The following is a 27,592-nucleotide window of genomic DNA, read 5'->3' as shown; positions in this document are numbered from 1 at the left end:
TTCCCCGGGGTTCCAGCCGAAGAAATAGATCATTGGTTTGACAAGCTAGAATAAAATCAGTGTCTCTAAGAGAATAGGCTTTAAAGTATTAATGAGCACACATTTGTTGCTCATCAATTAAACAGACTCAATTATTTTCAAGCTGGTAATACCACAATAATAATTTTCTTGTTTTCCAAGCAAACACAGCAGAGTGGGAAAAACCTTTTTTTTTTTTTCTTTTTTTTTTTTTTCAAACAAAAAATCTAGGAAGTAAATTAGTTTCTAGGACTGAATTATTTATCAGTTGTAATTTGGGAAATAAATGGTAAGGTGCTTAGAAGATGAAAATATGATTAAAGGGACAATATAGTCACCAGGAAAACTACAGTTTAATGTAGTGGTCCTGGTGTCATAGACTGTCCCTGCAGGCTTCTCAACGTAAATGCTGTCTTTTCAGAAAAAAGGCACTATTTACATTACTGCCTAACAGCACACTTCTAGGGGCAGTCATTCAGACGGCCACTACAAGTGCTTTTAGTGTCTCCATGCTCTGCAAAGAAACGCAGAAAATTCCTTATACATGAGGAGATGTCAATTGGGGTGCAGTAGCCTCCCAGGAAAGCAATGGATGGGCTAAGATTGTCAAATTTGATTATCTCAGCCACAGAAGTGGAGCCAGGTGGAGCCAGCCACAGCGAAACCAACGCAGCGCTATAAAAAAGTGAGTAAAAACACAATTTTAAAGTAAAGAGAAGGGGGCCAGGAACCTAAACGGATATTTTACAATTATTGTTTTAGGAATACACATTTGTGTTCCTGACAGTATAGTGTTCCTTTAAACAATGATTTGTACTTTATCGGTACAGATATAGGGATCAAACTTGCAAACTTGGAAGAAAATGATAGCAATTAACTGTAAGCAGGTAGGGAGCAGGGAGCATTCTAGAAGTACAAAATGAGGTGCAACTAAATGCTACATATTTTACTGCCCATCCCCCCCCCCCCCCCCCCCCCCCCCCAAAAAAAATCAAGGAAGGTATTTTTTTTTTAATTGACATTGCAATCTCTGCACACTGCGTGCATGTTCGCAACCGCGCCGGGCATGTCGTTTTTCACACGTCCAACTGTTTACCACCACAGAAACACACGGTCAGTGGATTCGTCTCTTGACTTCATTTAAACCTGCATATTAAAAAAACGGAATGACATGAAAATTGTGAGCCGTTCTGCTTCTGTTCATTTATCTGTGAATCTATTCATCATAAGCCAGACAGCTCGCCAGGCTCATCCATTACAACTGTCCTCCCCGTCTCCTGCAAGTATTAATTGGCATAACCCATCTCTCAAGACTTGGGATACCGAAATTAAAAAATAAAATAAAAGCAGCAATAATAATATATATTTAAATGGATTACACACACTAGCGTTTATCATATTCAGTAAAACACACCGTTTTAAAAACCTTTATTTTAATATATATATATATATATATATATATATATATATATATATATATATATATATAAATTTATTATACACAGACACAGGGGTGTAGCTAGGAACCGCGTGGCCCCAAATCAAGAATCAGAGAAGGGCCCCGTCATTGCCCTTCCTCATTTCCGCATAAGCAATAGACCTGAGTCAGGTGTGTTTGTAGGCTGTGTGGGATTGTGTGTATGAGTGAGGACTGGCTGAATGGGACTGTATGTGATAGCTGGTTGAGTGTGATTGCGTGTGGTGGTTATGCAGGCACAGTAATGCATACATTGACTGTCAGGGAGCTCTTAAAGTGGTCTGCTCCCATTAGAGGTTCAAACCACAAGGCTCCCTTTACAGAGTGAGGAGGCATGGGGCTGAGCAGGGAGATCTCCCAGCCAGCTCAGGGATGGACCCCTCAAAGAAGAAAGTGGAGATCTAGTCACACACAGAGCCCCTAGGCTGCTGCCTATGCTGCCTTATGGGTAATCTGGTTCTGTTTAAGCTTCACATTAGCAATGTAGATCAGAAATATCTGATGTACCAACTGATCGCCATGACGTTATCACAGCCAACAGGAAGTCATAATTAAAGACTTTTATCACTGTTGAACTACACCCAGAGAAAAAGCAGCCTGGGGGCTGTGATTTCCCATAAATTCCAGGTTTCTTTCAAGGGTGAGTTCCCTTTAAAAATGTACCAGATCTATTTCATAAGTCAAACTATTTTTCTGCTTAAGGCTTACATCACTGGCAACAGTCATTCACTCCGGCATTTGTTTGCAGACGATGAAGTGTTCTACATGAAGTCGAAAGGCATGAATTCACCAGAAAGGTCCCAGTAGCAGGTGCTAGCCCTGATAACTATAGGCCATGTGACTCTGTATGATGACTCAGAAAGAAACCGCGCCAAATGCCAAGTTCAGTCAAAGTCTCTTCTCCGAACAATACAAAGCGCAGCAGCCTCCAGAAAGAAATTGGGGAAGTGCAGACATTTCAGCCTTGGGCTATGTAAAATCGAGTTCTCTTACATAAAGTGTAGCAACCTATAGATGGAAACAAAGGATATACTGATAGACTGTGAGCTCTGCGGGCAAGGTCTAAATCCCAAAGCATTAATCCTCATTTACATTACGTCAGAGAGCAAGCGATAAGAACAACGTTAAGAAGTCCAGCTGCTGCAGGGGGAAAAAAAATAACCAATTCAATCATTTTCCCATCTTAGCTATTTTATCTTCCATTTTGCACTCTGTTTCCAATTCACTACTTAGTAAATAAATATTTTAGTGATGGTCCTGATTGCATATATTTATGGACAGCATTTCCCATAATGCTGAGCAAGAATTTAGGAACCACAATGACGTGTAGCTCACATGTGCCGGAAGTGACAAATGTATTATTGCAATGTGATAAATAACAATTAGCAGTTAGTTAACAAAATAGTAACACATTTTAAATGAGAACCAGACTTGACGCCTCAAATCTAGAACCAATATACAACATGGGGACAACATTTTAACAAATTTATAATATATCTTAAAAGACAATAATACCAGCAAATCTACGCACATTAAACTTTCTACTGAGCAAGCAGAACATGAACAAACACACACACACGTGGTGGTTTTTACGCAATTTCTGGCTTGACATGTAGCAAACAAGAGGTGAGTAATAAAAATGTTCTGTGCCTCACCAGTAAATGTGGGATGCTGTAAGCATGAGAACAGCAAAAAAAAATAAAAAAATTGAACCAAAGCAAAAATTGAAGAAAAAAAAAAAAAAAGTTCTAATTTATAAAACCGTAAAATAAAATTTAAATATATAAAACCAATTTCAAGGAAGAAAAAAAATGTACCCTGGTATACTCCTTCCATTGAACATGAAGCAAATACACACACACACAGTACTATGAATGTAACATGAACGAATATTTAATGGCAGATACGAGCCAATAGGCCCACCTAGTATATACATGCATAGTTATATTTAACTAAAAGGGGCATTTTGTCATAAACACAGAGTCGCATTTAAAATTCAGATCAACACATCTGTGTCTCATCCCCAGCAAACCCCTTTGACAAAAGCCATCCAATGTCTGCCAAGAGTATCGAGTCTAGCTGAGGACAAATTTCAAGATGAACCTGAAATCAATTTGCCATCAAATTTTCATGCCTCTCCAAGACTATCTGTGGCATTTTAATTACAAGCACTGCAGGCGGGGGGTGCTACAGATATTGACACTTAGCTTCTACAATAAACTTTATTGGCAACCTCTGTCTGAAGGCAGTACGCAAGCAGAATAGCTAGAAGTATGCAAAGGTGAGCATGCAGAGAAGTACCACTATAGTTGGCACCGCTTTTTGTTCAGGTAAATGATAGGACAAGGGTTGTCAGCAGAGGGGTTGAGGATTCTCCGTACTTCTGAACATGATTTAAGACCATAACTACTTATCGAATGCATGTGACATTTGTACAAAATAAAATGTATCTAGAAAAGTTTCATACTTTTAATGACAAGAGCACAGCAACAACTGGTTATCCAAATAGCAACTTGCCAAACACACAGCAAGAAAAAGTCGAAGAGAGAGAACACATTGGGAGGCGTTCGATATTTGTGACCATTTCCTGACTTTATATAAATAAAAATCAACTCATAAGGCAGCACTTGTTAGTTTCAAGGTGACAAATGGCTCTTCCAGATATAGAACGTGCCATTAAATAGCCACCCAGAGGTCTACATTAACGGTATGAAAAAAACGTAAAATACTTCAAATCTACGTCAAGAATTGGTCCTTAGTTGCAGACTTTAACAACTGACCTTGAGAAAGATATGCAGAATAAAATAAATTATTTGACGCAGATTTCTTAAATGTAATAAATGTTACATTTGTTTTTCTTACATTATTTTGATTTATTTTTCCATCACTATGTATACATATACTTATTTGTAGAAACACAATTCACATATAGCGACACAAATGCACACAGATGCATTTCTCACACTCATAATTTACATGCATACACATACGGTCACAATTATGTTTTTAAATACACATATATACACGCAAACACATACAGACATGTGCCTGTTTTTACTTACACACAAACAAAGGAGACAAGTGTTTGTTTTACACAAACAAAATTCACACACATACACATTTTGTTTTCACATGTACACATACAAATATACACAGACATATTTTGATTTTACGCTAATCATTTAAATTATCAAAGTAAGTTAACTAATTAATCAGTCTCGATACCAAATTAAATAGAAACCAAAAATATATAAATAAATTAAAAAAAAAATCTGACTTCAGAATTATACCCAACTTGTTTAGCCTTTTATTTCCCCACAACTTTATTGAATAGACACAGGTGCATGAGCTAACTGTGCAACAACTATATATAGCATATAGAAATAAACTTCCACCGCAATGTAACCTTCAGGAAAACATGATGTATTAAAATATCCCTCTAAGCAGATTAATAATGCATATTACCTTTTGTTAATGAATGTCAATGGGTCAATGAAAGTGCTATAGTTCTAAGGGCCTGGGACTTCGCGATTGTGAATTCACACAGAAAGACAAAGGCGTAATTCCCCCCCCCCCCTTACACACACGCACTGTTTCCATCATTTGCATTTAAACCATGTAGAAATCTTGTTAATATTTTCCTTCTGACTTTGATGGAGAAGGAGAGACCTTGCAGATCTGTTTGATGCACGGAGGATGGTATGATGTCAATTATATACCTACTGGCAGACTCATTAGGGGAGATTTTATCAAGGTGTGATCATTCCGACTGCTGTCATTCTAAGAACAGAAACTTCTCAAATCCAATATTTTTAAACAGTGATTTTTTTATTTTTTTTAAACTAATTGTCAGATGATAAAAATTCAACAATTTTTAACCCTCAGTATTCACGTAAATCTATAGTCCTCGTGTGGCAATTTAAATGGCGATTAGATAACCGAAATGTTGAAATTTATCCTATTTTTCTTCTTGGCATGATGCCACATGCATGGTTTTATCAAAAACTCAAATAAAAACACTGGTATCTTAGGTCCACTCTCTTGTGTTTTTTTTTTTTTTTTTAAAGCTAAGGGGTTGCCAGTAAATGAGCAGCTGTCCATTGGTCACTGTGCACCCATGAGCTGATGTTCAAATCTAGGAATACACATTGCTATAGAGTTCTGTTGCTCGTTTTGTTCCCCCGGCCCCCGTTTTCAGGGAGTAAAACGGGTATTGTAACTTTTCCTCCTCGAAGCTCCGCCTTCTTGGTTTAGATCATCGAGATTGATTATCTTAGCCAATCCGATGCTTTCCCATAAGATGAAACACAGTGCTGCACCAATCCGCTAAGCTCTTTGAGACCAGCTAATAGAAATGTCTGAGTAACAGCCATTAGACGCTCTTAAACCTTGCAATGAAAACACTGTCGCCCTGCCAAACGGTAATGTTTTCAGCTGCACGGTTAAAACGGTGGAAAGGACATTCAGGTGTAAATGTAAAAGCATTATTGTTTTTAAATCGGTTTAGTGTCATAAAAAAAGAAGGCTCTAAAAAAGTACTGTAGTAGTTATGGTACTATGAGTGCCCTGGTGCCCCTCCAAGAAGTCCAGCTGTTTCAGAATGGTTTGATTCCTTACATTTAGGGGTTCCAGGATCCACTCGCTGTTTCCACTACATCAGCTGAAAAGATGGAAGTTCCACGGTGCAGGTGGTTGAGAGGAATCAGCTGAAACCCAATGTAGCAGATTATGCAGCACCCAGCAAACTCCAGGTAAGATGTCAAACTGTTCTAAAACGTTTTGACTACTTACAGCAGGGGGGGAAGAGAGGGTGTCAGGGCACGCCTGGCACCATAATCACTGCAGAATGTCCAAGTGCTCCTTTAATACACGTGGAGTGTTTCTGAAACGCGTCAGTTTGTCCGTTTTGATCACATTCTGTAAAGAGCAGCAAAATACATTCACCAAGAACTTGCAGTCAAGTTTCCTCACCCACAGAATTCAGTCTTAGCCTCATTAACAAGAAACACACAATGTAATATCAAGCAGGTACTAATTAACCTGTCTACGCTGCCTACTGCAAAGTGAGTTTTCGTGTTCCCCATTTGTGTTATAAAGAACATTTTAACTCTTTTATTGTCTTAGTCTTTACTACTTAACTGGAACCTTATTCCAGATATCCACTACCACATTCATCAACAAAACTTATTATTTTTTTTTTTTTTTAAAGGGATACTATAGTGCCAGGAATACAAAGCTGTATTCCTGGCTACATAGATCCCTCTGCCTCCCCCTCCCTTGCATACCCAGCCCTGGTGAATAAAGAGTTCTACGAGCAGGCGCTAATGTGCATGCGCAGCAAATGCCGCAAGTGCATTAGGCCTATCCATAAGAAAGCATTAAATCAATGCTTTCCTACGGGGAAAACTCTGATGCTGGATGTCCTCATGCAAATCGTGAGGACGTCCAACGTCAGATACCGGACCAAAGGTCCGTTTCGATTCAGGAAGCCCTCTAGTGGCTGTCTCTGGAACTGCAATGTTTTACATTTCAGCACTAAGTGCAAAAGGGACAGTGCACCCAGACCACTTCAATGAGCTGAAGTGGTCTGGGTGCCTACAGTGTCCCTTTAAACACTCTCAGTAACAACATTAAAATGTTTTGTTTTTTTTCACTGGAGTAAACGCCCTACCATATACTGTACATTTGAATATCTCGCTTGATGAATTTGCTGTTGCTGTTACCTTATTTGACTTCATAGATGGTGACATTTTAGCAGTGACAAGCCTTATATCTCCAGTGGACATCCCTTACCTGTACTGTACGCAATGGTGAATGTCAGGGCAACCCAGGTTTCTCTTATCAGTGCCAGAAACAAAGAAGTCAATTTTATTGTCACAAATCAAAACAGCGCAGTTTGATTTCCTGCTGTACCGAAACATAACTGAACAAAAAATGATTAGCAGTAATTTATCTCACTGCCAGCAGGAGTTACTTAACTTGATTTGGAAACCACCCACAAAAAAAAAAAAAACAAGTACATTGCCGAAATTAAAAAAAAACAATAAAAATAGTTTACTCTGTATTGTTTTTTTCCTGCAGTGTTCTTCAAACAGCAAATAGTTTAAGGTAAACTTCTTATAATGACCAGTAAGTGGTCCTATCTGAGAATAGCCACGTGTGCTTAGAAATGGCTCGTTTTAGTTATGTTGATGATGCCTTTAGCTGTTTAGCATGTTTATAAATGTGTATTACTTATAACACAATTTTCTATTTCTTCTCACTTAATTTGTTTTAGTATGTGTATATATATATATATATATATACACCGTATGTGAAAATATTAATAAAGGTCTTTCGAGAATTCTGCTTTGAATTTTTTTTTTTAAAGTTATAAGATAACTTAGTTGCTGGACCACTGATGGTTAATTTTAGAGCTACAAATTTGTATGAAATACAAGAAAAGTAAACTAGGAAAATGAGGCAGGAGGCAAGCCAGGCCACTAGAGCCAGCTTTTAGACTAGTCTCTTCCATTAGTGGATAGGACCCCTAGACTGCTATAGTTTAGTGGAACATTAGAGGCAACACAACCACGTTAACAGACTGAAGTGGTTATAATGCCTGAAGTCTGTGCGTGACGGGTCCTACATCACTCACAAATAGTTTACTTATATGCAAATCTGCCTCCAATGATTATAGGACAGAGGTGGAGCTATGCCATACCAAGGATTGGAGCTGTGATTGGCTGAGGACACTCAGCCGCCATTCTCAGCCAATCATGGTCTGCCACTTCTAGTATAGCATTAACCCCTTAAGGACCAAACTTCTGGAATAAAAGGGAATCATGACGTGTCACACACGTCATGTGTCCTTAAGGGGTTAAGTGGAGCATAGCTCCTCCTTTGCCTTTTTTCAATGAAGAGGACGGTTGCAACTTTGTAAACGGTTTAAAGGAGAATGGTAAACTGGCGCCCAATGATCCAGGCACCATAATCACTTCAATCTGTTTAAGTGGTTAAGGTGCCTATAATGTCCCTTTAAATCTTTAGCTCTTTTAGGATAGCAATGGTTATTACAAAACAAAAACAAAAAACAAAATAGCAACAACAACAGTAACATAAGATTGCTGGGTATCTGTGTGTTGAGTTCGCCATTACAAGCATCCTTTACTCAAAGCGCCCTGGAGTTGCCAGTGGAATAGATGTTGTAGAGAAAAGCACTTAGCATATTGTTGGCCTGGCATATTCCTGCATCTGCAAAAGTTTTGTGCCAAAGTCTTTTTCGGAGAACAAATAAAATGGGAGAGGGATTTAGAAGTATCTAGTGCAATCGGTGCCAAAGGCCATTAAGACAACAGTGCCACCAACTCTAGCTGACACCGGCAAATATTGAGGAAAAGCTGAAGGTCTGAAAATGCAGGACTGGCAACGGTTGCAATTCTTTCTGTGAAGCCATGTTGCAAATGTAGCGACTGCAAGTGATACGCTGCATGAATTCATCAAAGCCTTATAAACAAGGGTCAGCTGTAGAGCGATTATCATTTATCAAGTGTCAACAAGCCATCAAGATGAACATTATCATGTCGATGGCATTCCGTGTACATGGGTGCCAGAATTGTCTGTGCTTTAGAATGAAAACTGAAATTAAAATATTTGATCAAAATGGGGAAAAAATAAAAGTTTCTCAAAAAGACAGATCTTCGTCGAATTAGCACAAAGAAATCTTTCTTTAAATTTACATCTGCTTTAAAGAATATTATGGTGCCATGATAGTTTAGACACATTAAATCCTTTGCATGCCAATGCAAGGAAGTGTGACTCAAAGGGTTAAGAGGGAATCCAGTTACAAATGACAGGTGCTCCGAATTCATTTGCAGAAGAAAAAAAAAAAAAGCCACATCAAAAGATTTGCCTTGCTTTTCCGTGCCTTCACAGGATAAGTGACATTGCCTCTAACCCTACAGAACAATATTGCACTAGTTTAATTAGCATTCAAAATTAGGATCAGAGAGATGTCCGCTGCAGAGCTCGCAATTAACTCTTCTCAACAATAGGAGTTAGACGGAGAATACCTCTTGCCGTATATACACCCATCGAAGAGGAGGTGATGATATATTTTGTTTTGTTTCGAGTAATCTGTAAAAGGAGATAATAAATATTTGACGCCACTTTTCCACAGCTAATACCTAGTGGTAAACAACAATTTGGAAAATGTAATGGAAGCACTTATGGCATCAGTCAACCGAATACCTACTCTACAGTTTTAGTCACTATGCACTTTGCGAACAGACATGGAATGGATAACTCGGGAGCAGCTTGGATGCAGGTTTTACTAATTGCTAAATTCATTAAAGAACCTCAGAGATGACCCAAGGTACGTTTCTTAGTGATCTCCACAACCTGGAGAGTTAATAAAAGGTGTGGAACCCACAATACATTCACAAGTATCCCATTATAGTATATTAATCCGAAATGCCAAATATGGTCTGTGTTGTCCTAACATTCCATTCTCATTAGACTCTATTCCAGTATGAAATGTCCTGCTCGTTCAACATTAGCAAGGCTCTAGTCCAGTGGTTCCCAACCCAGTCCTCAAGTACCCCCTAACAGTGCATGATTTAGGGATTACACAGTTGTGTCTAAGGAGTTTTTAGAAGAAGAAAGAAAAAAAAACACTCTAGACACAACAAGGTAATCCCTTAATCCTGGACTGGTAGGGGGTACTTGAGGACTGGGATGGGAACCCCTGCTCTAGTCTATAAAGCAGGATACTACGTGTTGCAATCATATGGTTTTTAAAGGATTAGTGCAGCCAAAGATCACTTACTGTTATGGGCTGCCAGGGTCTCATAAAGTTATGTTGGCCAACTGCTGTGTGAAACAATAGGTTTGAGGTTATCAAAACTAAAAATGGTAGGCTACCATACAGACTATATGAAAGAAGTTTTGGCCTCACAGGAGTCCTTTAACCCCTTAAGGACGCAAGACGGTTCAGGACCGTCATCGGCATTTTTGCGTTGCCGACCGACGACGGTCCTGAACCGTCCTAAATTTAAAATGTACTTACCCGATCGCCGTCGTTCCCCCGGCGGCGATCGGCGTTGCTCCCGTTGTGGGAAGACTGCCTGCAGCCCAGACAGTCTCCCCATGGCGGATTAGGACCCCTGGGGCCATGTGATCGCCCAACAGGGCGACCACATGGTCACAATAGGTGTCCTAGACTCTGCCTGCAGGGGGACTGTCTGTGCTGACAGGCAGTCTCCCTGCAACTGTAAAATCATAAAAAAATTTAAAGTGAAAGGTAATAAAAAAAAATATTATTATATATGTGTATATATATATATGATATATAGACATATATTATACCTATATAATATATGTCTATATATCATATATATAATGCCATGCTAAGTGTATTTTTATATTAATATGTACATATATTAATATAAAAATACACTTATAATTAATTTACACACGTATATATATAATATATATAATAACTATATATATATTGTATATATATATATTATTATAAAATACGAATAATAAATAATTTAAATAAAATTAAAAAAATTAAAAATAATAATAAAAATTAAAAAAAAATTATATATCTATACGAAATGTTATTCTAACTGTATTTTGATATTAATATATATATATTTATATCAAAATACACTTAGAATGAAATTGTATATATATCTATGTATATATAAATAAATAAAAAGAATACGAACTATTCATATGTCCATATACAAAATGACATAAATAATTATATAAATATACACGTAGACTTCAAATATATACATATGCATATATATTTAAATTCTACGTGCGTATTTATGTAATATTTTTACATAATTAAGTTATTTTATTGATTGCAATTTAAGGGACCTGCCTGCCAACCCAGGCCAAAAGTCTAGAGAATTTAATTTGCTAGCACTGTATTTTACCCTGTAACGTTCTACGACACCCTAAAACCTGTACATGGGGGGTACTGTTTTACTCGGGAGACTTTGCTGAACACAAATATTAGTGATTCAAAACAGTAAAACATATCACAGCGATGATATTGTCAGTGAAAGTGACTTTTTTTGCATTTTTCACACATAAACAGCACGTTTACTGATGATATAATTGTTGTGATACATTTTCCAGTTTTGAAACACTAATATTTGTGTTCAGCAAAGTCTCCTGAGTATAACAGTACCCCCCATGTACAGGTTTTATAGCGTTTTTGAAAGTTACAGGGTCAAATATATGGGTCAAATATTTTTACATTGAAAATGACCAGGTTGGTTACGTTGCCTTTGAGAGCGTATGGTAGCCCAGGAATGAGAATTACCCCCATGATGGCATACCATTTGCGAAAGAAGACAACCCAAGGTATTGCAAATGGGGTATGACCAGTCTTTTTTAGTAACCACTTGGTCACAAACACTGGCCAAAATTAGCGTTCAATTTAGTTTTTTACTTTTTTCACACACAAACAAATATGAACGCTAACTTTGGCCAGTGTTTGCGACGAAGTGGCTACTAAAAAAGTCTGGACATACCCCATATTGAATACACTGGGTTGTCTACTTTAAAAAAAATATGTACATGTGGGGTGTTATTCAGCGATTTATGACAGATAATAGTGTTACAATGTCACTATTGATAAATTTTAAAAATATATGTTTTGAAACCGCAATATCCTACTTGTACTTATAGCCCTATAACATGCAAAAAAATAGCAAAAAGCATGTAAACACTGGGTATTTTTAAACTCAGGACCAAATTTTGAATCTATTTAGCAGTTTTTTTCATTCGCTTTTGTAGATGAATAAAAGATTTTTCACATAAAAGTCAAAAAACATGTATTTTTTTCAATTTTTCATCATATTTTTTCATTTTTTAAAAATTAAATTACATGAGATTATATAAATAATGGTATGTAAAGAAAGCCCCTTTTGTCCTGAAAAAAACAATATATAATTTGTATATGAACAGTAAATGAGAGAGCGGAAAATTACAGCTAAACACAAACACCACAAAAGTGTAAAAAGATGCCTGGTCGCAAATGTACAACATCGCAAAAAAAGTCCAGTCCTTAAGGGGTTAAAGTGGAGGTGGCAGTTCTCTAAAAGCAAAAGTTCCTTGTTCCTTCATTTTTCATATGTTGAATGTACCTAAGCATCATACATACAATCTGTGGGCACTGAATAAACTGGGAGAAGTGATGCCCATCCTGTATGGTGAGAAATCAGTTCACGATGTATAAAACAGATTATTTGAGTGAAAGACATACGGTAGATGTTTCGTAAAGTTGGGTAAACACTTTTACTTTTATTCCACCTACTGTTATTAAGTAGAATGAAAAAAAAAGCCACTGTATTTATTCCGAGATCGTCGTTATTGCTCATGCTGGGAAGTTGTTGTTTTTTACTTGATTATACAATTGAGGGGTTTAATGCAAACTGACTTTGTAAACTATACATTTTTTTTTCCCCATACATGTTTAGTTTCCCTGGTGACACATTGGTTACTGGCAAGTTTAAGTGTTTGCTTCTATTATGACGAGATCTCCCCCAAAATACACTCACACACAACAAAAACAACTTCGTACATCATCCAATCATGTTCTGGCAGTTGCGGCAAAAAAAACTGTGATCTCAACATTCTATTAAAATAGCATTTTATAAGAGTTTGTTAGCGGAGAAAGTTCTAACTTTCAAAACCATTTTACAAATTGTAACAAAATCAAATCGAAGTAGCCTTATAAATTTTACACAAATGTGATAAAGTTTCTAGAACCATGACACCCATTTCAGTGTTTGATATTCGTGCACATTACTTTGCACACCATGTCTCGGCAGCCTAAACACCCATCACAGTCTTGCCGAAAGTGATGAGCTTGATTGTCCAACATAAGCCAGGAGATGGAACATAAGGGTGTTATAAAAAATACCTTACAGAGAAAAATCCATAGCAAGGAAAAAAATAAAAATAAAGTGTGTATGTATATATAATATTTATTTCTGTTCATATAATTTCAAACGGTGCAATATATTAACGTGTATATCCACAGAAAGGAATAAATAAAAACATACATCTATACTCACAAACCAAATAAGATGAAATATTCAGAGCCTGTTAAAGTCTTCCTATTTGAGGTTATGAATGTTGTCGAAAGAAGCAATGCTTTATTTTACAGACATGCAACCTGCAATGCCCCCTAGTGGTTCCTAAGACGCATTACACAATTCTTCTACACCGTGTTTAAAAGAGCAGTCTAATCTTGTCCTGTACATCTTTTCATTCAATTAGATGCTGGTTTCAATATGGCATACACTTTTAGTGCCATTCTGCACTTGTTTATTGAATTCATCATGAAAGTGCTAATCTTTATAAATATATATATATATATATATATATATATAGATATTTTTTTTTTTAGATATTCTTGTATCATCAAAATATTTTTGATCCGCATGTATAGCCTGTTTAAAACCACAACATATTAAGACCCAAAACACATGTGCCAAGGTGGTAAACAAAAACCTCATTCAGAGGCATATGTGGTTATAATGAAGTAGAAGATTGAGCAAGATGATTAGCCACTGGAGAGAATTAGAAAAGTGTCCCTAGCAAAAATAAGCATTCCAATGTTCTAATTCTGGAATGGCCACTATAGAGAACAATGGAATCGGCAGGAACACAGACAAAATAGAGGTCAGAAATAAAAAGATTACGAAGGGTTGGGATGAGCAAGGCAGTTCAGAGAGCATGAAAACAGGTACACTAAGATAGAGAGAGACGTACATTTGTGAGCTAGGCTGAACGTTATGGACAAAAGTGGAGAGCATAGAGACAAGAACAGAAAGAAGGAAGGGTCGTTTTTGAGAGAGGTATAATTATGGGGTGGAGAGTGACTTAAAATACAGAATAGAGGGGCATTGAGAGACAAGTGTATACAAAAGGAGGTAGGTGAGAGAAAAGCAGAGTAAATAAGGTCAAATACAGAGAGATGGAGAGAGAGACACACATGTGAATTCAAACTAAGCTTAATACAAGGGGGCTAAAAAAGAGAAACAGCTAATGCAGAAAAGAGTAGGGGACGAGATAAAGTAGGGGAAAGGTGCAATGACATGTTACGGTACTTCCAGTCCTCCATTCATACAGTGATCACACAAAAAAAACTCAATAGGTGAAGATATAGTGGGAAATACTTTTTTTTTTTGTGCGATTTTTCTCAGTATTCTGGATGCGTATAGTAATTACACACTTGGATTTGATTATCCTTTTTTTCATTCTTTATTTACTAAAGACAGTATTGTAAATCTCTAAATGTTGGAGAAGGGCAATGGGTTAGGCAGAACTCCGGTGCATAAAGGACAAATACAATTCAAATACCAACTTCTGGTTTAGCAACATGGTTTAGGGCAACTTACTTTTTTTGTTTCCTGTTTTCTTAGAACACGTTGGACCTGGTTGAATGTGCACATGTCAGCACAAGTTGTCCGCAGAACAGGATTAACTACAAGGTAACCCAAGGCAGCCCTAGTCAACCTAGGGCCCAGGGGTTAGACAGGGGTCCAGAACCATGAATTTGTTTGATCCCATGTACAGGGGTCCAGAACCATGAATTTGTTTGATCCCATGTACAGGGGTCCAGAACCATGAATTTGTTTGATCCCATGTACAGGGGTCCAGAACCATGAATTTGTTTGATCCCATGTACAGGGGTCCAGAACCATGAATTTGTTTGATCCCCTAGTAACAAATAAAGGGAAGCCAAACCAGTAACCTGCCTAGAGGCCTCTGGAATCCTTTTTTCATTGCCCTACTGCTGTGTAATCTGTAAACATAAAAAGCCACAGAGAATGGTTTCAGAAACAATATCAGCTGCAATATAGCCTCAAAATATTTGCACAGATCATTAGTCAATACGATATCGCAAGATAATCCTGATTTTAGGATCCTGTCCCACCATCTTAACTTTTGAAGACACCAGGGAACTGTCCCCAACAAGCATAGCACAAGCGTTTCATTTAACACGCTCGCACTATGTTCAGGACACTAGGACCCTGCAGGGAGTACTGACACAATGCTTTCTGCATGGTCTGCCCTTAGTGGGCCGGCCTGAATGACTGGCAGGCAGCAAGGCATGCCTTCATACGAGGCTGACCTGCCAGCAGTTCAGGAGGATACACTCCACTCCACCGGCATTCCAATTCTCTGGATGCCAGAGTTGGGAGGCATAAAGAATGCATCACTTTCCACACAATGTTCAGGGGACACTGGAACCACTTTAGCGTAATGAAGTGATTTTAGAGCATAGATCATGCCCATGCAGTCTCACTGCTTGATTGACTGGCATGTAGAACTTTAGAAGTCCTTATCTCCTGCTCTGTTAATGGCCTTCTAGTTGAAAGCAGCCTCTTGTGTGAGATTATATGAAGTTGGGGAAAGAAGAATTTAAAACTTAACAAGAAGAAACAATACTTTAACAAAACTTGCAAACTTATCTGCAGAGAAGCACATTTTGGGATCTATTCCAGCACAAAGTGAGTATTTTATTTAACCCCTTAAGGACACATGACATGTGTGACATGTCATGATTCCCTTTTATTCCAGAAGTTTGGTCCTTAAATTAATTATTTAATAATGTTGAATTTTTGTGTTTTATTTGTTGTTATTTTGTTCTTACCTATAGCCGTTTTCTTGTAATATACATACTCACTGTGTACACAATATTTCTCTTTGAGATACATTTGATTGGAAATTCATGCTGGGCAAAAATGAGGAGGATCGGCTTTAAGGGACACTCCAAGTACTAAAAAAAAACATCATCTAAATGAAGTTGTTATGGTGCCATTAGGCCCCAGAGGCACTCTTACCTCAAGGAGTTTAACCATTCTCTCAAAACGTAATTTTTCCAAGTCAGTTTTGTGAATGCATTAGCGGACCGCTCTCAGCCAATCAGCAGTGCCCCTGGCCAGTGGCACTCCGTGCTTCATTAATCTGAAAATTCATAAGTCGGATGCCGTCAGGGGGGAGTGGACATTGCCACTTGAGGAAACTTTTTAGGACAGTTTAAGTCCTTGAGATAAATAAGAGTGCCTCCGGGGGCCTCCTGGCACCACAACAACTTCATTTAGATTAAGTTGTTTTGGTATAGTTTCCCTTTAACTACAGAACATGTAAAACAAATGGTATTTGGGAAAATAATTTTTAGAAACTAATACATGCATATTTTCTTATATTAATTGCCTTAACTTCCTTGTTATACATGTGGGACATTTATTTAAAAGAAAAAAATATACATATATATTTTTTTATATATAAGAAGTTAAACTAATGACATTAATGGAAGTGATCCATGCTTTGCATTTCAACTTTACAAGCCACTCATCTAAACCGGTTCAAGACACAAGGGTGCCCTTCCCAAGCATGCTTTATCTTTCAAGAGACTGCACACTGAGTTTATGTATTTAACAATCAAGTTTATTTGCCTACCAAAACGGAGAGGCCTTGAGCTACGACTGTATCATGAATTCACAAAAAAAAAAGTCCATAAGAAAACAAATTGTTCCTAGAAATGTAATTTAAAGAACTACTGAAGAAAAAAAAACCCACAATTTTAATATTTTAGATACAAGCATCCTTTTCCCCTTCAAATCCAAACCTAATGAACCTCTTCTGGAGTTGCTGCTTGGTTACAAGAGGAACTGTGAACTTTAATAAACTTGTAAAACCATAATTAAACACTGTAAATAATTTATCTACTTAATCTCCCTGGCCAACCATTCATTGCTTTAAAGCAGAACTCTGCATGCTGACAAAAGGGATAACAGGGGTGTAGGAGATGCGGCAAGGGGTGGCTTCAGAAAGTGGATTCGCTCTCAATAATGCATGAAATCACACACTGGGTAGTGAGTTCCCTAACAAAAGCAATATCACAACAATCTGCTCCTTTCATCTGAGGCCAGAACTTAGAGGGACGGTGAGGCTTCGAATCAAATGCACAATCACTCATTCGTGAACAGATGTCCCTCACGCGGTGGGCAATGTTTTACATTGTTATTCTTTATTTTATTTATTTTTTATCCACTGCCACTTCTCCAAAAAGAAAAAAAAAATAAGAAAAACGCACTGCTTTTACCCATTGAATAAAGAACACAGTATATATTAATTTAGCAGGTTGTTGAGTAATGTTTCAAAGTGCGAATAATGATGTTGAAAAATGGAGTGGAGAAATAAAAATGTTTTCATGCAATATATCTGGCGTTCATTGAAGCAATTAGTGGACTTCAGGTGCAGGGATGACTTGGTGGAAATTGCATGGGGGAAAACCACTATCAGACAAACAAAAACAACACAAGACACTATAATAAAAATAAAGTTCCATTTTTTTTTTCCGGAACACTGAAGGGGCTTGAATGGGGATAAAAGAATAATGGAGATCAGCTGTAATTTATTACACAATACAAAAGTAAAGCAGGCTTATGCATCAGAGTCTTCGGGATATGAAATGGGTGCAAAACTACTGAGAGGTCATTTTCCAGAATTGATTTGTTAGGCAAGCTGAAAAAGCATGAAACAAAAGCACGTAAATAGGTTTATTTATAATACATCTTAAAGTTAACCTCTATGTCTGCATTTTTAAGCACAGGGATATAATATATGGCAAGGGGTTGGCAAAACTGAAATGCTCATATAATCTGTGTTAGAAGGGAAAGGTGATGGGGCCTCACAAGAGGGTATGGTTTCACGTTCTTCCTAACCCGATGAGATCTAAAAGTGGGATGTCAAGTCCAGAACAGAGCATTCGCCTGCAAAAGGTATCGTGTCTGCCTGATGTGTGCTTGCCCAGCAGTTCAGCCTGGAGAGTTTGTTTCTACATAAACTAGGCTTCTACAAAGAATTAACAGTAGTGATACATTTGGCTAGTATTTAGGTTTAACATTTAGGTTTAAACATAGCATGGCTGTACTTAAAGCGGAGTTGGTACATTTTTTCCAAATCACCTAGGTTTGCCTAAATCGTGCAATAGAACTTTCTATTTGCTACAATTTGAGAATAATTGAGAATAATTCCCAACTCTTTCCTCTTCTTCCTAGTTGGTTGATTGTATATCATTAAACAAGTCTAATCCAATGCTGTCCTGATCGTCCGGACCACTGCCCAAAACTGCAACAGCGACTCAGATATATGAAAATATGGATGCAATCTTGAGGTTTATAACAAAAACTGGGCATTCTGCACATCAGTATACAGATATAGAGTGAAACCAAAGCTCCGCTGAATTCTATCAATTGAATATTCTCACCATGCCGTACTTAAATAACTTGTCACAGATACATACGTTTCATTTTATTGACACTTAGAACTGTAGACAACAGACATTTAAAAGATATATTTTCAGTATCTCAATCTGTTTTCGCAGGAAGGTATGGCTCTATCAATCAACCTGTGCTTCTCTCTTTAGTGTCTTGGCGTTGACAGATGTAAAGCAGTGCTGTGTTCTAGCTGGATTTAACGGTGACACAAACCCTGGGCTTGTATCCGATTGAAATCTCGAAGTCAAAACCGACTTGTGGGAGACGTCAATTTCATTCCAACTGAATGCAGTTAGCTCGGTGCACAAGACTCTTGGATTTGTGCGTACCTGTAAAATTACTTGCCTCGTCCTAGCGCAACCAGGCCACTGGCCACCCCAACATAGAGAAAAAAAAACGATCGAACTAAGAAGACAATAACAATGGGATCACAAATAAAGGAACATAAAGCATGGGTCAATCAAAAATTGGACTGGTATTGTTTCAACTGTTCCAAGCAACTATCAACATAGATAAAGCTTACGAAAATACTGAACAAACTATTATTTATTGTAATGTAAATGAGGATGAAACTTACACCACCCCGCTCCTGTTTTAGCAGGTTAATAATGATGGAAATTTAAAAATACAATGTCATTGCGCAGTGTTGCCATTCATTTACAGTACTCCTTGAGCATATAATTTTCTGCCGTAGACAACCTTAAAGGACCACTATAGTGCCAGGAAAAAACAAACTCGTTTTCCTGGCACTATTGTGCACTGAGGTTGCCCCCACCCTCAGGGTCCCACTCCCGCTGGGCTGAAGGGGGAGGATGGGGGTTAAACACTCACCTTTCTCCAGCACCGGGCTCCCTCGGCGCTGGGGACTCTCCTCCTTCTTCTGATGTCATCGGCTGAATGAGCATGCGCAGCTAGAGCTGTGCGCGCATTCAGCCAGTCCATAGGAAAGCATTCTCAATGCTTTCCTATGGACGCTGGCATCTTCTCACTGTAAAAATCACAGTGAGAAGCGCGGAAGCGCCTCTAGCGACTGTCAATGAGACAGCCACTAGAGGCTGGATTAACCCTAAAATAAACATAGCAGTTTCTCTGAAACTGCTATGTTTACAGCAGGCAGGGTTAATGGGCCTGGATAGATGGGCCTGGCACCCAGACCACTTCATTGAGCTGAAGTGGTCTGGGTGCCTATAGTGGTCCTTTAACATTGAGGAAATCTGCAGTATCGCCTGTCAACTGTTTAACGAGTAAGTAAAGATTACATTTGTTTCAAAAGTAAACTTAATGAGTGGAAGAAATTACGAGAAAGAGTTGAATAGAAAAGAAATGCATGGTAACAATAAGATGACGGTTAAGTTGCTTTAAGAAGAGAGAATGGATAGTGTCTCTTCTTAATAATTTATGATAGTTTTGCGAGTGCACCAGATCACAAATCCGCCACAATTACAAGTTAAATTCAGACCTATCCATCATAACCAGAGTATATTGTAAGAAGGCCCTCATTTTGATGTTATACTAGAACAAGGCAAAATGTCATTAGGCTATCTTTCAGTCCTCATGTGTACCCCAAATCATTGTGCTTGCTTTTTGGAGTGAGAATGGAGGAAATCCCAGATCACGATAATGTTCGAGCACCACGATCGAGTATTTATACACAAGAAACACTTCTTAACCGATCATTGTGTATTATTATGCCAGTTACCTACTTACCAAGGTTAGTGGTGTTTGATTAGAATTGCAGATATTCAGGATATTTGTTGAATGAAAGAAGAGCATTAAGGTCCATGAATATATTAGTTATGCTACTAAAATATATATAAAAGAAAATGATGAGAAACACAGGCTTTAAAAAGCTTTCCAAATGCTTTAATACTGTTGTAAAAACTTTCCAAATTATTTATCTCTAAAAATTCTTATAGATTTCCATGATAAATCATCTGTAAAGTTTTTTTTAACAGTACTGAATCATTTGTAATTCTTATTAAATTGAGGTCTTACTAAGATGGTGGAAAAAGACGATCTCCCATAAATACTTCTCACAAGACACCCACCAAGCTGCCAAGGATGGCCGGTTCATGTACCACAGCCTGTACTGGTATGGAACTTTTAGACACAAGGGAATCATCCTTTGTTGCCCCTAAATAAGATATTTTCTGTTCTTCCTAAAAAAAAATAAAAAATCATAGCTGATTAAAAAATGGGTCACATCTACTCCCATTGTGACCACCATTAATGTTAAAGGGACACTGTAGTCACCAAAGCAACTTTAGTTTAATAAAGCAGCATTGGTATATAGATCATGTCCCTGCAGTCTCACTGCTTAATTCTCTGTCATTTAAGAGTTTTAAAAACGTTGTTAATGCAGCCCTAGCCACACCTCCCTGCATGTGACTTGCACAACCTTCCTAAACACTTCCTGTAAAATATAATCCAATTTTTACACTTGCTTTTTTGCAAATTCTGTTTAATTTAGAACTTCTTATCGTCTGCTTAAATAGCTTGCTAGACTCTGCAGGAGGCTCCTGTATGTAATTAAAGATCAATTTCAAGAACAGGAGATAAAAATAAAGTAAGTTACATCTGATTGAAAATGTAACAATTTTTTTTTTCATGCAGACTGTCAGTCACAGGCAGGGGAGGTGTGTCTAGGCCTGCATAAGCAAACAAAAGAAATAAAAGCGATTTAACTCTTAAATGGCAGAGAATTAAGCTGTGAAACTTAAGAGGCATGAACTATACGGAAAAAAAAAATTCATTAACCCAAAGTTGCTTTGGTGACTTTGTGTCCCTTTAAGACATCATTCTTCCCAATTTTTCTATCTACTAAAGTAGCTGTAGTTGTTTAGGAGATATATCTAAATTGTTACCACTAGAAAGAAGTAATTAAATTCTAACAAGGTAAGTGTATCTAAATGCCTACAACCTATAGAGTTGCCTTACAGTCAATACAGTAATAGAGGAATAATTGACTAATGACAAAAAGGCTGGGTGCATACATCATGTCTGCAGTCATAGCAGTTCAAGGCTCTTGTTTGATCTTAGTGTTTGCTTAAGTACATTCCATCTAGAAGTTTGGATTTCACCTGTTCAGGGCGCTAAGTTCTAACACAGGCTGACATTAAAACGGTAAGTCTCATCAATTCATCACAGTGACCTGAAATAACATGCGGTTGTTAAAAGCAAACAGGAATCACAGCATAAGTGTATGCAGAAAATAATGTGGGACTAAGATTGATTGAAAGTCATAATTTCATTTCCCTGTGGTTTTGGCAACATCCACAAACTGCAATCATCAAACTACTGTTTATTTCCCAGTCTGATCTGTGATCAATAGACTCCCAGGGTGTTTCAATATCTATCACTTGTGTCTGTTCAGATTCAGTGCGTGCAACACTGCTCAAGATTTCCCCATAGTTACAGAGCTTCCCAACCTTCCGAACACGTACCTGCACCCCAAACGCACACTCTTTGATTTCTAGCTCTCCTGCAGACTCAACCAAAACCACTGTCACATGGAGAACTTAGTTCTTCAGCTGCTAATAGAAAAAAAATGGTACAATTGTGACAAACGCAGTCAAAAGCTGGGCTTTATCACCAGAGATGTACCGTAATTGAAACGTGATGAAAAAATGGTTGTGGATAATTTTAACATAAAAACGCTGTCGAACGAGTTCCAGATAATGGATTCAATGCATGGGTGTCATCTGAAAGGGGGCAAATGACCAGTAATTTCTGTACAGCCCCCTTTTTATGGAGTAATATAATTTATTTATTGAGCTGTACAATCTGGTAAGGCACTCGTGTCAAATGTCATTTTATAGTTCCACGGCAATTGAGTTGAGTTGCCAACTGGACCAGTATTTACCAACTCCCCTCTTGCCAACTCCATGAACTGTACTTTTCCTTTTTCCACCATAGAGGAGTAATGGAAAGAAATAAGATCTTCAATTCCTTCCCTTATCGACATTTATCTCCTCCAGCAGGCGCTGTTTTTGTGTACAATACTGTGTCATTATATACAGTTTTTGTCCATATTAAATGAACATGACCTTTGTGTGAATCATTTCAATATACACAATCTACAAAGTTAATTTCCAGCAGCAAAATTAAAAAAAAATAACGTTAAATTAAAAAAAAGGTTCCACTGCAAAGCCAGTTAGCTATCATTTTTAAAGCAAATTTTGTGGACCTTGCATAAAATTATGTTCACGTGGATTGCGTTTGGTCATGTATAACCATTTTACCAAGTCATTTGGGGGGTGAGTGGGCTGATCGAATGCAGCTAATAAGTCTAGTAGTAAGGATTAATCAATTTGCAAATACATCATTGAGAGTAATAGATCAGGTAGGGAGTATCTGCTATCCTAAACTTGTTACAGAAAACATCGACCACATTGTGTACCAACTTCTGAATTAATAGCGCACTCCTGGGAATAGGTGTCTTTGCAAAGTAAGCTGTGAAAAAGACAAAGCTCAAATGTGTTGCAGTCACACGCATTTGCAAAAACAAAAAGTAAAAACATACAAAAATAAAAAAAAAAGTTAAAAAACCTTCAGGTTAAGAAAACAGTCTGGTTTGGGCCACATTTACCATTGTTTATGTAGGAAAAAGATAAATTACCATTTTCCAACTGCTTCACCTTTAGCATAGTCAGCGAGGGAGAAAAAGAATGATATGTTATTAAATGATGTGTTAATTTCAGTAGTTGACAAAATGCTTGTAGGATTTTGCAGCTACACCTAATATTTAAGAACTAAACCAAAAACCCTGGGGGTTGAGCTAATGGTGCTGCATAGCCAAGCCTGTTAGAATAGACCTTTATGTATCCACCAAAAAATGTTCAATGTTTAATTGTTAGAGGCAGGATTTAGTAGGCACGGATATGCTATACATATACACAGAGAGCCAAAGGGAGATTTATTTATTTTATTTTCAAGGAAGATTTTTGGCAAGACATCTAGTTTAAGTTTCTTCTCATTAAGACAAAGCCAACTTTAAAAATACGCTGCGGGTGCTATAAGCAGTTCAATGGCTTGGAGAGGTTATGGCGCTTGAAGTGAGCAGGAGTTAGAGAAAGAGCATCTCACCCAAACAGTGAGTAAAAAGATTAAGTCTGTGGACTCCAGCCACCATGACCATTTCAGTCATTTGAATGGTTATGGTGCCTACAGTGTCACTTTAAATCTATACTGCCCTCTGTAAGACCACAATACTCTAAACATGGCCAATAACTGCACTGCCGACCAACTACAAGCGACTAGCAGTACAGTTTGATGTATCTCATTATTCAGTGTGTGTATAGTGTTTGAAATACTGATGCTCCCCCACCCCACATGTCATGGCGATAGAGGAACCTAAAGAGCATCTCCATCTCTGCTGGGCTGTGCCCCAATAAGGGGCAATTTTTGGGCAAAACCACCAAATAATAAATTTTGGCATAGATCCAGCATATCCATCCAAATGTTCAAATTTAAAATATAAACAAAACAATTAAATATGAGGAAAAAATTTCCACCAGCAAAGAGTACTTGTGCACCATCGTCAATGAAAAATAAAGCATAGTAATCCCATTACCATAACAAGGATGGTACACGGCAGGAATGACGCGTCTCCTGACTAATGTGTCGCACAAAAAATAACACCATCCCCTGTATGCAAAAGAAAACAGGTGTTTAGCCATTATTTAGCTGATGTTCTAGGTTTTGTTCTTTCTAATTCTTTTTTCAAGGGTGTTTGTACACATAGCTACAGGGATTTAAAAAAAGGGAATTGTTTCAGATATCATGTGACGAACGAGGTCACTGACATGGAATGGTCCTTCACCCCTTGGTCTCCCTCAAAGTGACCAAGCCCATCTCTCCCCACCCCCTCATTTTCTCTATCCCTAAACCTCATTAACCCCAAATTTGCCAACCATAAGCTGCCCCTAACTCTAATGACCGCCTAACCTACCCCTATCATAACCAAACCTCCCCTCTAACCCTAAGGTTACCATAACTATTGCTAAAGGCACTGTAATGAGGTCATTTAAAAACAGTCTTTTAAACCTCTGCATTTTGACGGACACATTTTAAATATATGGATTACCTATGAAAGGGTCACAGCTTCCTATATAGTAATAATAATAAAGTATTTAACCAGGAAAGGTACATTCAGATTGCTCTGGTTTCCAAGTACATCCTAGTGACGTTACTTTTTGTCCAACATCCAGGGATGTTACTATTACCCAATTTAATGGTACTCATTTATATTATAAAGTCTTAAAATCCAGCAATATGGACAAACGTTAATATTTTGACTTAGGCTGTATCCCTTTGCAGAATGGGTGCAGCATTTTCTTGTTGCATTACTGACCAGCCATGAGGATCAGATGCTGTTCCAGACTTTGATACAGTGTCAGCATACCTCCCAACTATGGAAGGTATGGAATCAAGAAAGGGTGGGCAGGGGGCGTCACACTGACCCATAATGGGTGGGCACTGGCATAGACCAGATGTCTGACTGTCTCCCAGCCTTCAGCATAATGCAGGGGTCCCAGTGACTGCTGCACAGCCTAAACACATTTAAGAATGCCATTACCCTGGTGTCCCTAGTGTGGGACATCTGGGAACTAATCCGGGACAGGATCCTGAAATCGGGATTGTTAGGAGTCCTTTGTCAGTAAGTAAAAAATGCATCAGACTGCTTTTCCCTTCCATACTGTTCCTCCTGTACTTCAAAGTTTTACATTTATGTTGTATGAATTAATAAGAAAACTACTTTTTGCATTGATTTCTTTGGGTGAAAGTTCTTTTTGGTGCACCCCTTTGCACAGTTGATTAGTGATCAGAAGAGAAGCTAGCCTCCCCACTAGCCTCCTCACGCTAGCCTCCCCAGGATGATGGACTCATGTTATAAAGAAAATGTAATTGGGTTTTTATCCCATGCTACATCTAGCCATCAAGGTCTTATTATTTGTATCTATTAAAAGTACCATCTCCGTGTGTTACTAGACAAGAGACAATAACCAACAAACCATAAAAGATGTGAAATTCAAAAAAACGGCCAGCAATTAAAAGTCTCCCCTTTCCAAGATAGTTCATGTGATATTTAATCACTTTTTCAGTGAGGCTGAATTTTTTGTAATTAATTAGTCCCGTGCAAGGACAGCTGCACATTATTGAGTACGAGCGTTTAGAAGAAACAGATGAAATATTGGTAAGCGATGCAGACCACAGTATAAGTATGTGATGGGAGGTCAGAGTTTAATCCCTATTGATTTTCCTAGTATGCTGTACAGCACCGCTGGGAGAGGCCGGTTCTGTTGGCAATCAGATTGAGCAAATACATGATCAATCTTACTGTCCGCTCTTACTGATCACAGACACTTACCTGCTTTAGATACTGATTGTTAGAAGATTGCACTAAAGCCAGAAGAACCTAAAGCAAAATTATTCCTATCGAAAACCTGGAACTGAGCAACAAGTGCCTTAATGTAGTCAGAATGGAAAAAATGGATATATAAAACCTTGCTCATCTGCTAATATGAAATGAATGGATTACTCTAAGAACCATGATCTAACTAAAAAACTATGATTCGAAGTGGTGATGGTGCCTGGAGTGAAAATTCTACTATAAAACAGTGCACATATGACGATTAACCCCTCTGCTGCTGGAAGTGTAAGTGCACCAATGGGAGTGTCACTAAGGTGAGCAAAAACTCAGCTGTTTATGCATAGAATTGCAATCAATTGCAGTGAATTCTGCAAAAGCAGAATGCGTCACAATCAGCCTTAAAGGAGACCAGGACCAAGTAAAAGAGCAAGCCATTGCAAAATTGTTTGCCCCATTACTGGGAAACAGGGCAAGGGTACCCCTAGCAAAGAAAAACCACAGGGCATTAGTTGAGAGTGGTTAAAAATGTCCAATGTTTGAAACCCAGACTGTCTTGGCAACTTAGGCCCTCTCTCCTACATGATGTCATTTGCCACATTACAGTAAGTTGCACAGTGATTATAACAAGTATTTCTAAATGGTTTGTATGCCAAAGTTTAGACCTTACCCTGAATCAAGAGTAACTCCAAAAATTGGTTATCATCATCATCATCATGGGAACTTACATGTTCTCTTGGTCTAGATATCTGGCCATTCATCCCATTACTCCAACATGATTATAAATGGGACATTAGACAAAAATGGAAAAACTGGAACACCACACAGGATCATCCACAACTCCACAACGTTAGTAAAAACGTGTACAAACAAAAAAAAAAAAAACAACATTGAGTAGTTCGCACCAGGAAGATGTATACAAATAGACTGTGATCCTGAACGTACCCAATAGGACTTCAACTGATATTGAGCTTGTGACCAGAATTGAAAATTAATACCTGTTGGCCTTGAGACTTGGCCTTTATGGGTACATGGAATCTATGATATCATCAGATTTGTTAAGCGTTAGTGTCTGCTTTCTTACTGGTCTATTGTGACTGGTCATGTGATTTCTCATGTGACCCTGAGTTAATTAAGTGAGTCCCTTTCCTATTTTTTATTTTAGGCTATTTATTGAATTTGCTGTGTGCTATAGATTAGCAAAGACCGTGATAACGGTTACCTACCAGCTTGTACACGTTGCCATGTACACGTAGAACATTTTAATAAAGGCCAATGTTTCACTAAGGACGTGATGGAACAATTCTCTCTTTTTTGATATTGCATACTTGTTGAGGGTGGCACCTGTTTATTTATGATAAATCTGTACTGTATTAAACATTTATCAATTGACATCACAATTCGCTCAGTCCAGGAGCAGCTATTCCA

General features: G+C 37.9%; 1 protein-coding gene across 2 annotated transcripts in view; it reads right to left on the bottom strand.

The window, feature by feature from the left end:
* The window catches only part of WWOX (WW domain containing oxidoreductase), a 771,960-nt gene that overhangs the window by 484,104 nt on the left and 260,264 nt on the right, over positions 1 to 27,592 (bottom strand). The window contains exon 9 of one of the 2 annotated variants that reach the window (XM_063438074.1): positions 1,054 to 1,164. The exons of the other annotated variant lie outside the window; for it this stretch is intronic. Coding sequence (XP_063294144.1) covers positions 1,159 to 1,164 — 6 coding nt within the window. The 3' untranslated portion in view covers positions 1,054 to 1,158. Of the gene's footprint in view, positions 1 to 1,053; positions 1,165 to 27,592 lie in introns of those variants that run through there. 2 annotated transcript variants of the gene reach the window in all.

Source organism: Pelobates fuscus, chromosome 12 (assembly GCF_036172605.1).
Source record: "Pelobates fuscus isolate aPelFus1 chromosome 12, aPelFus1.pri, whole genome shotgun sequence".
Lineage (NCBI taxonomy): Eukaryota > Metazoa > Chordata > Amphibia > Anura > Pelobatidae > Pelobates > Pelobates fuscus.
This window is presented reverse-complemented; position numbering and strand designations above follow the sequence as displayed.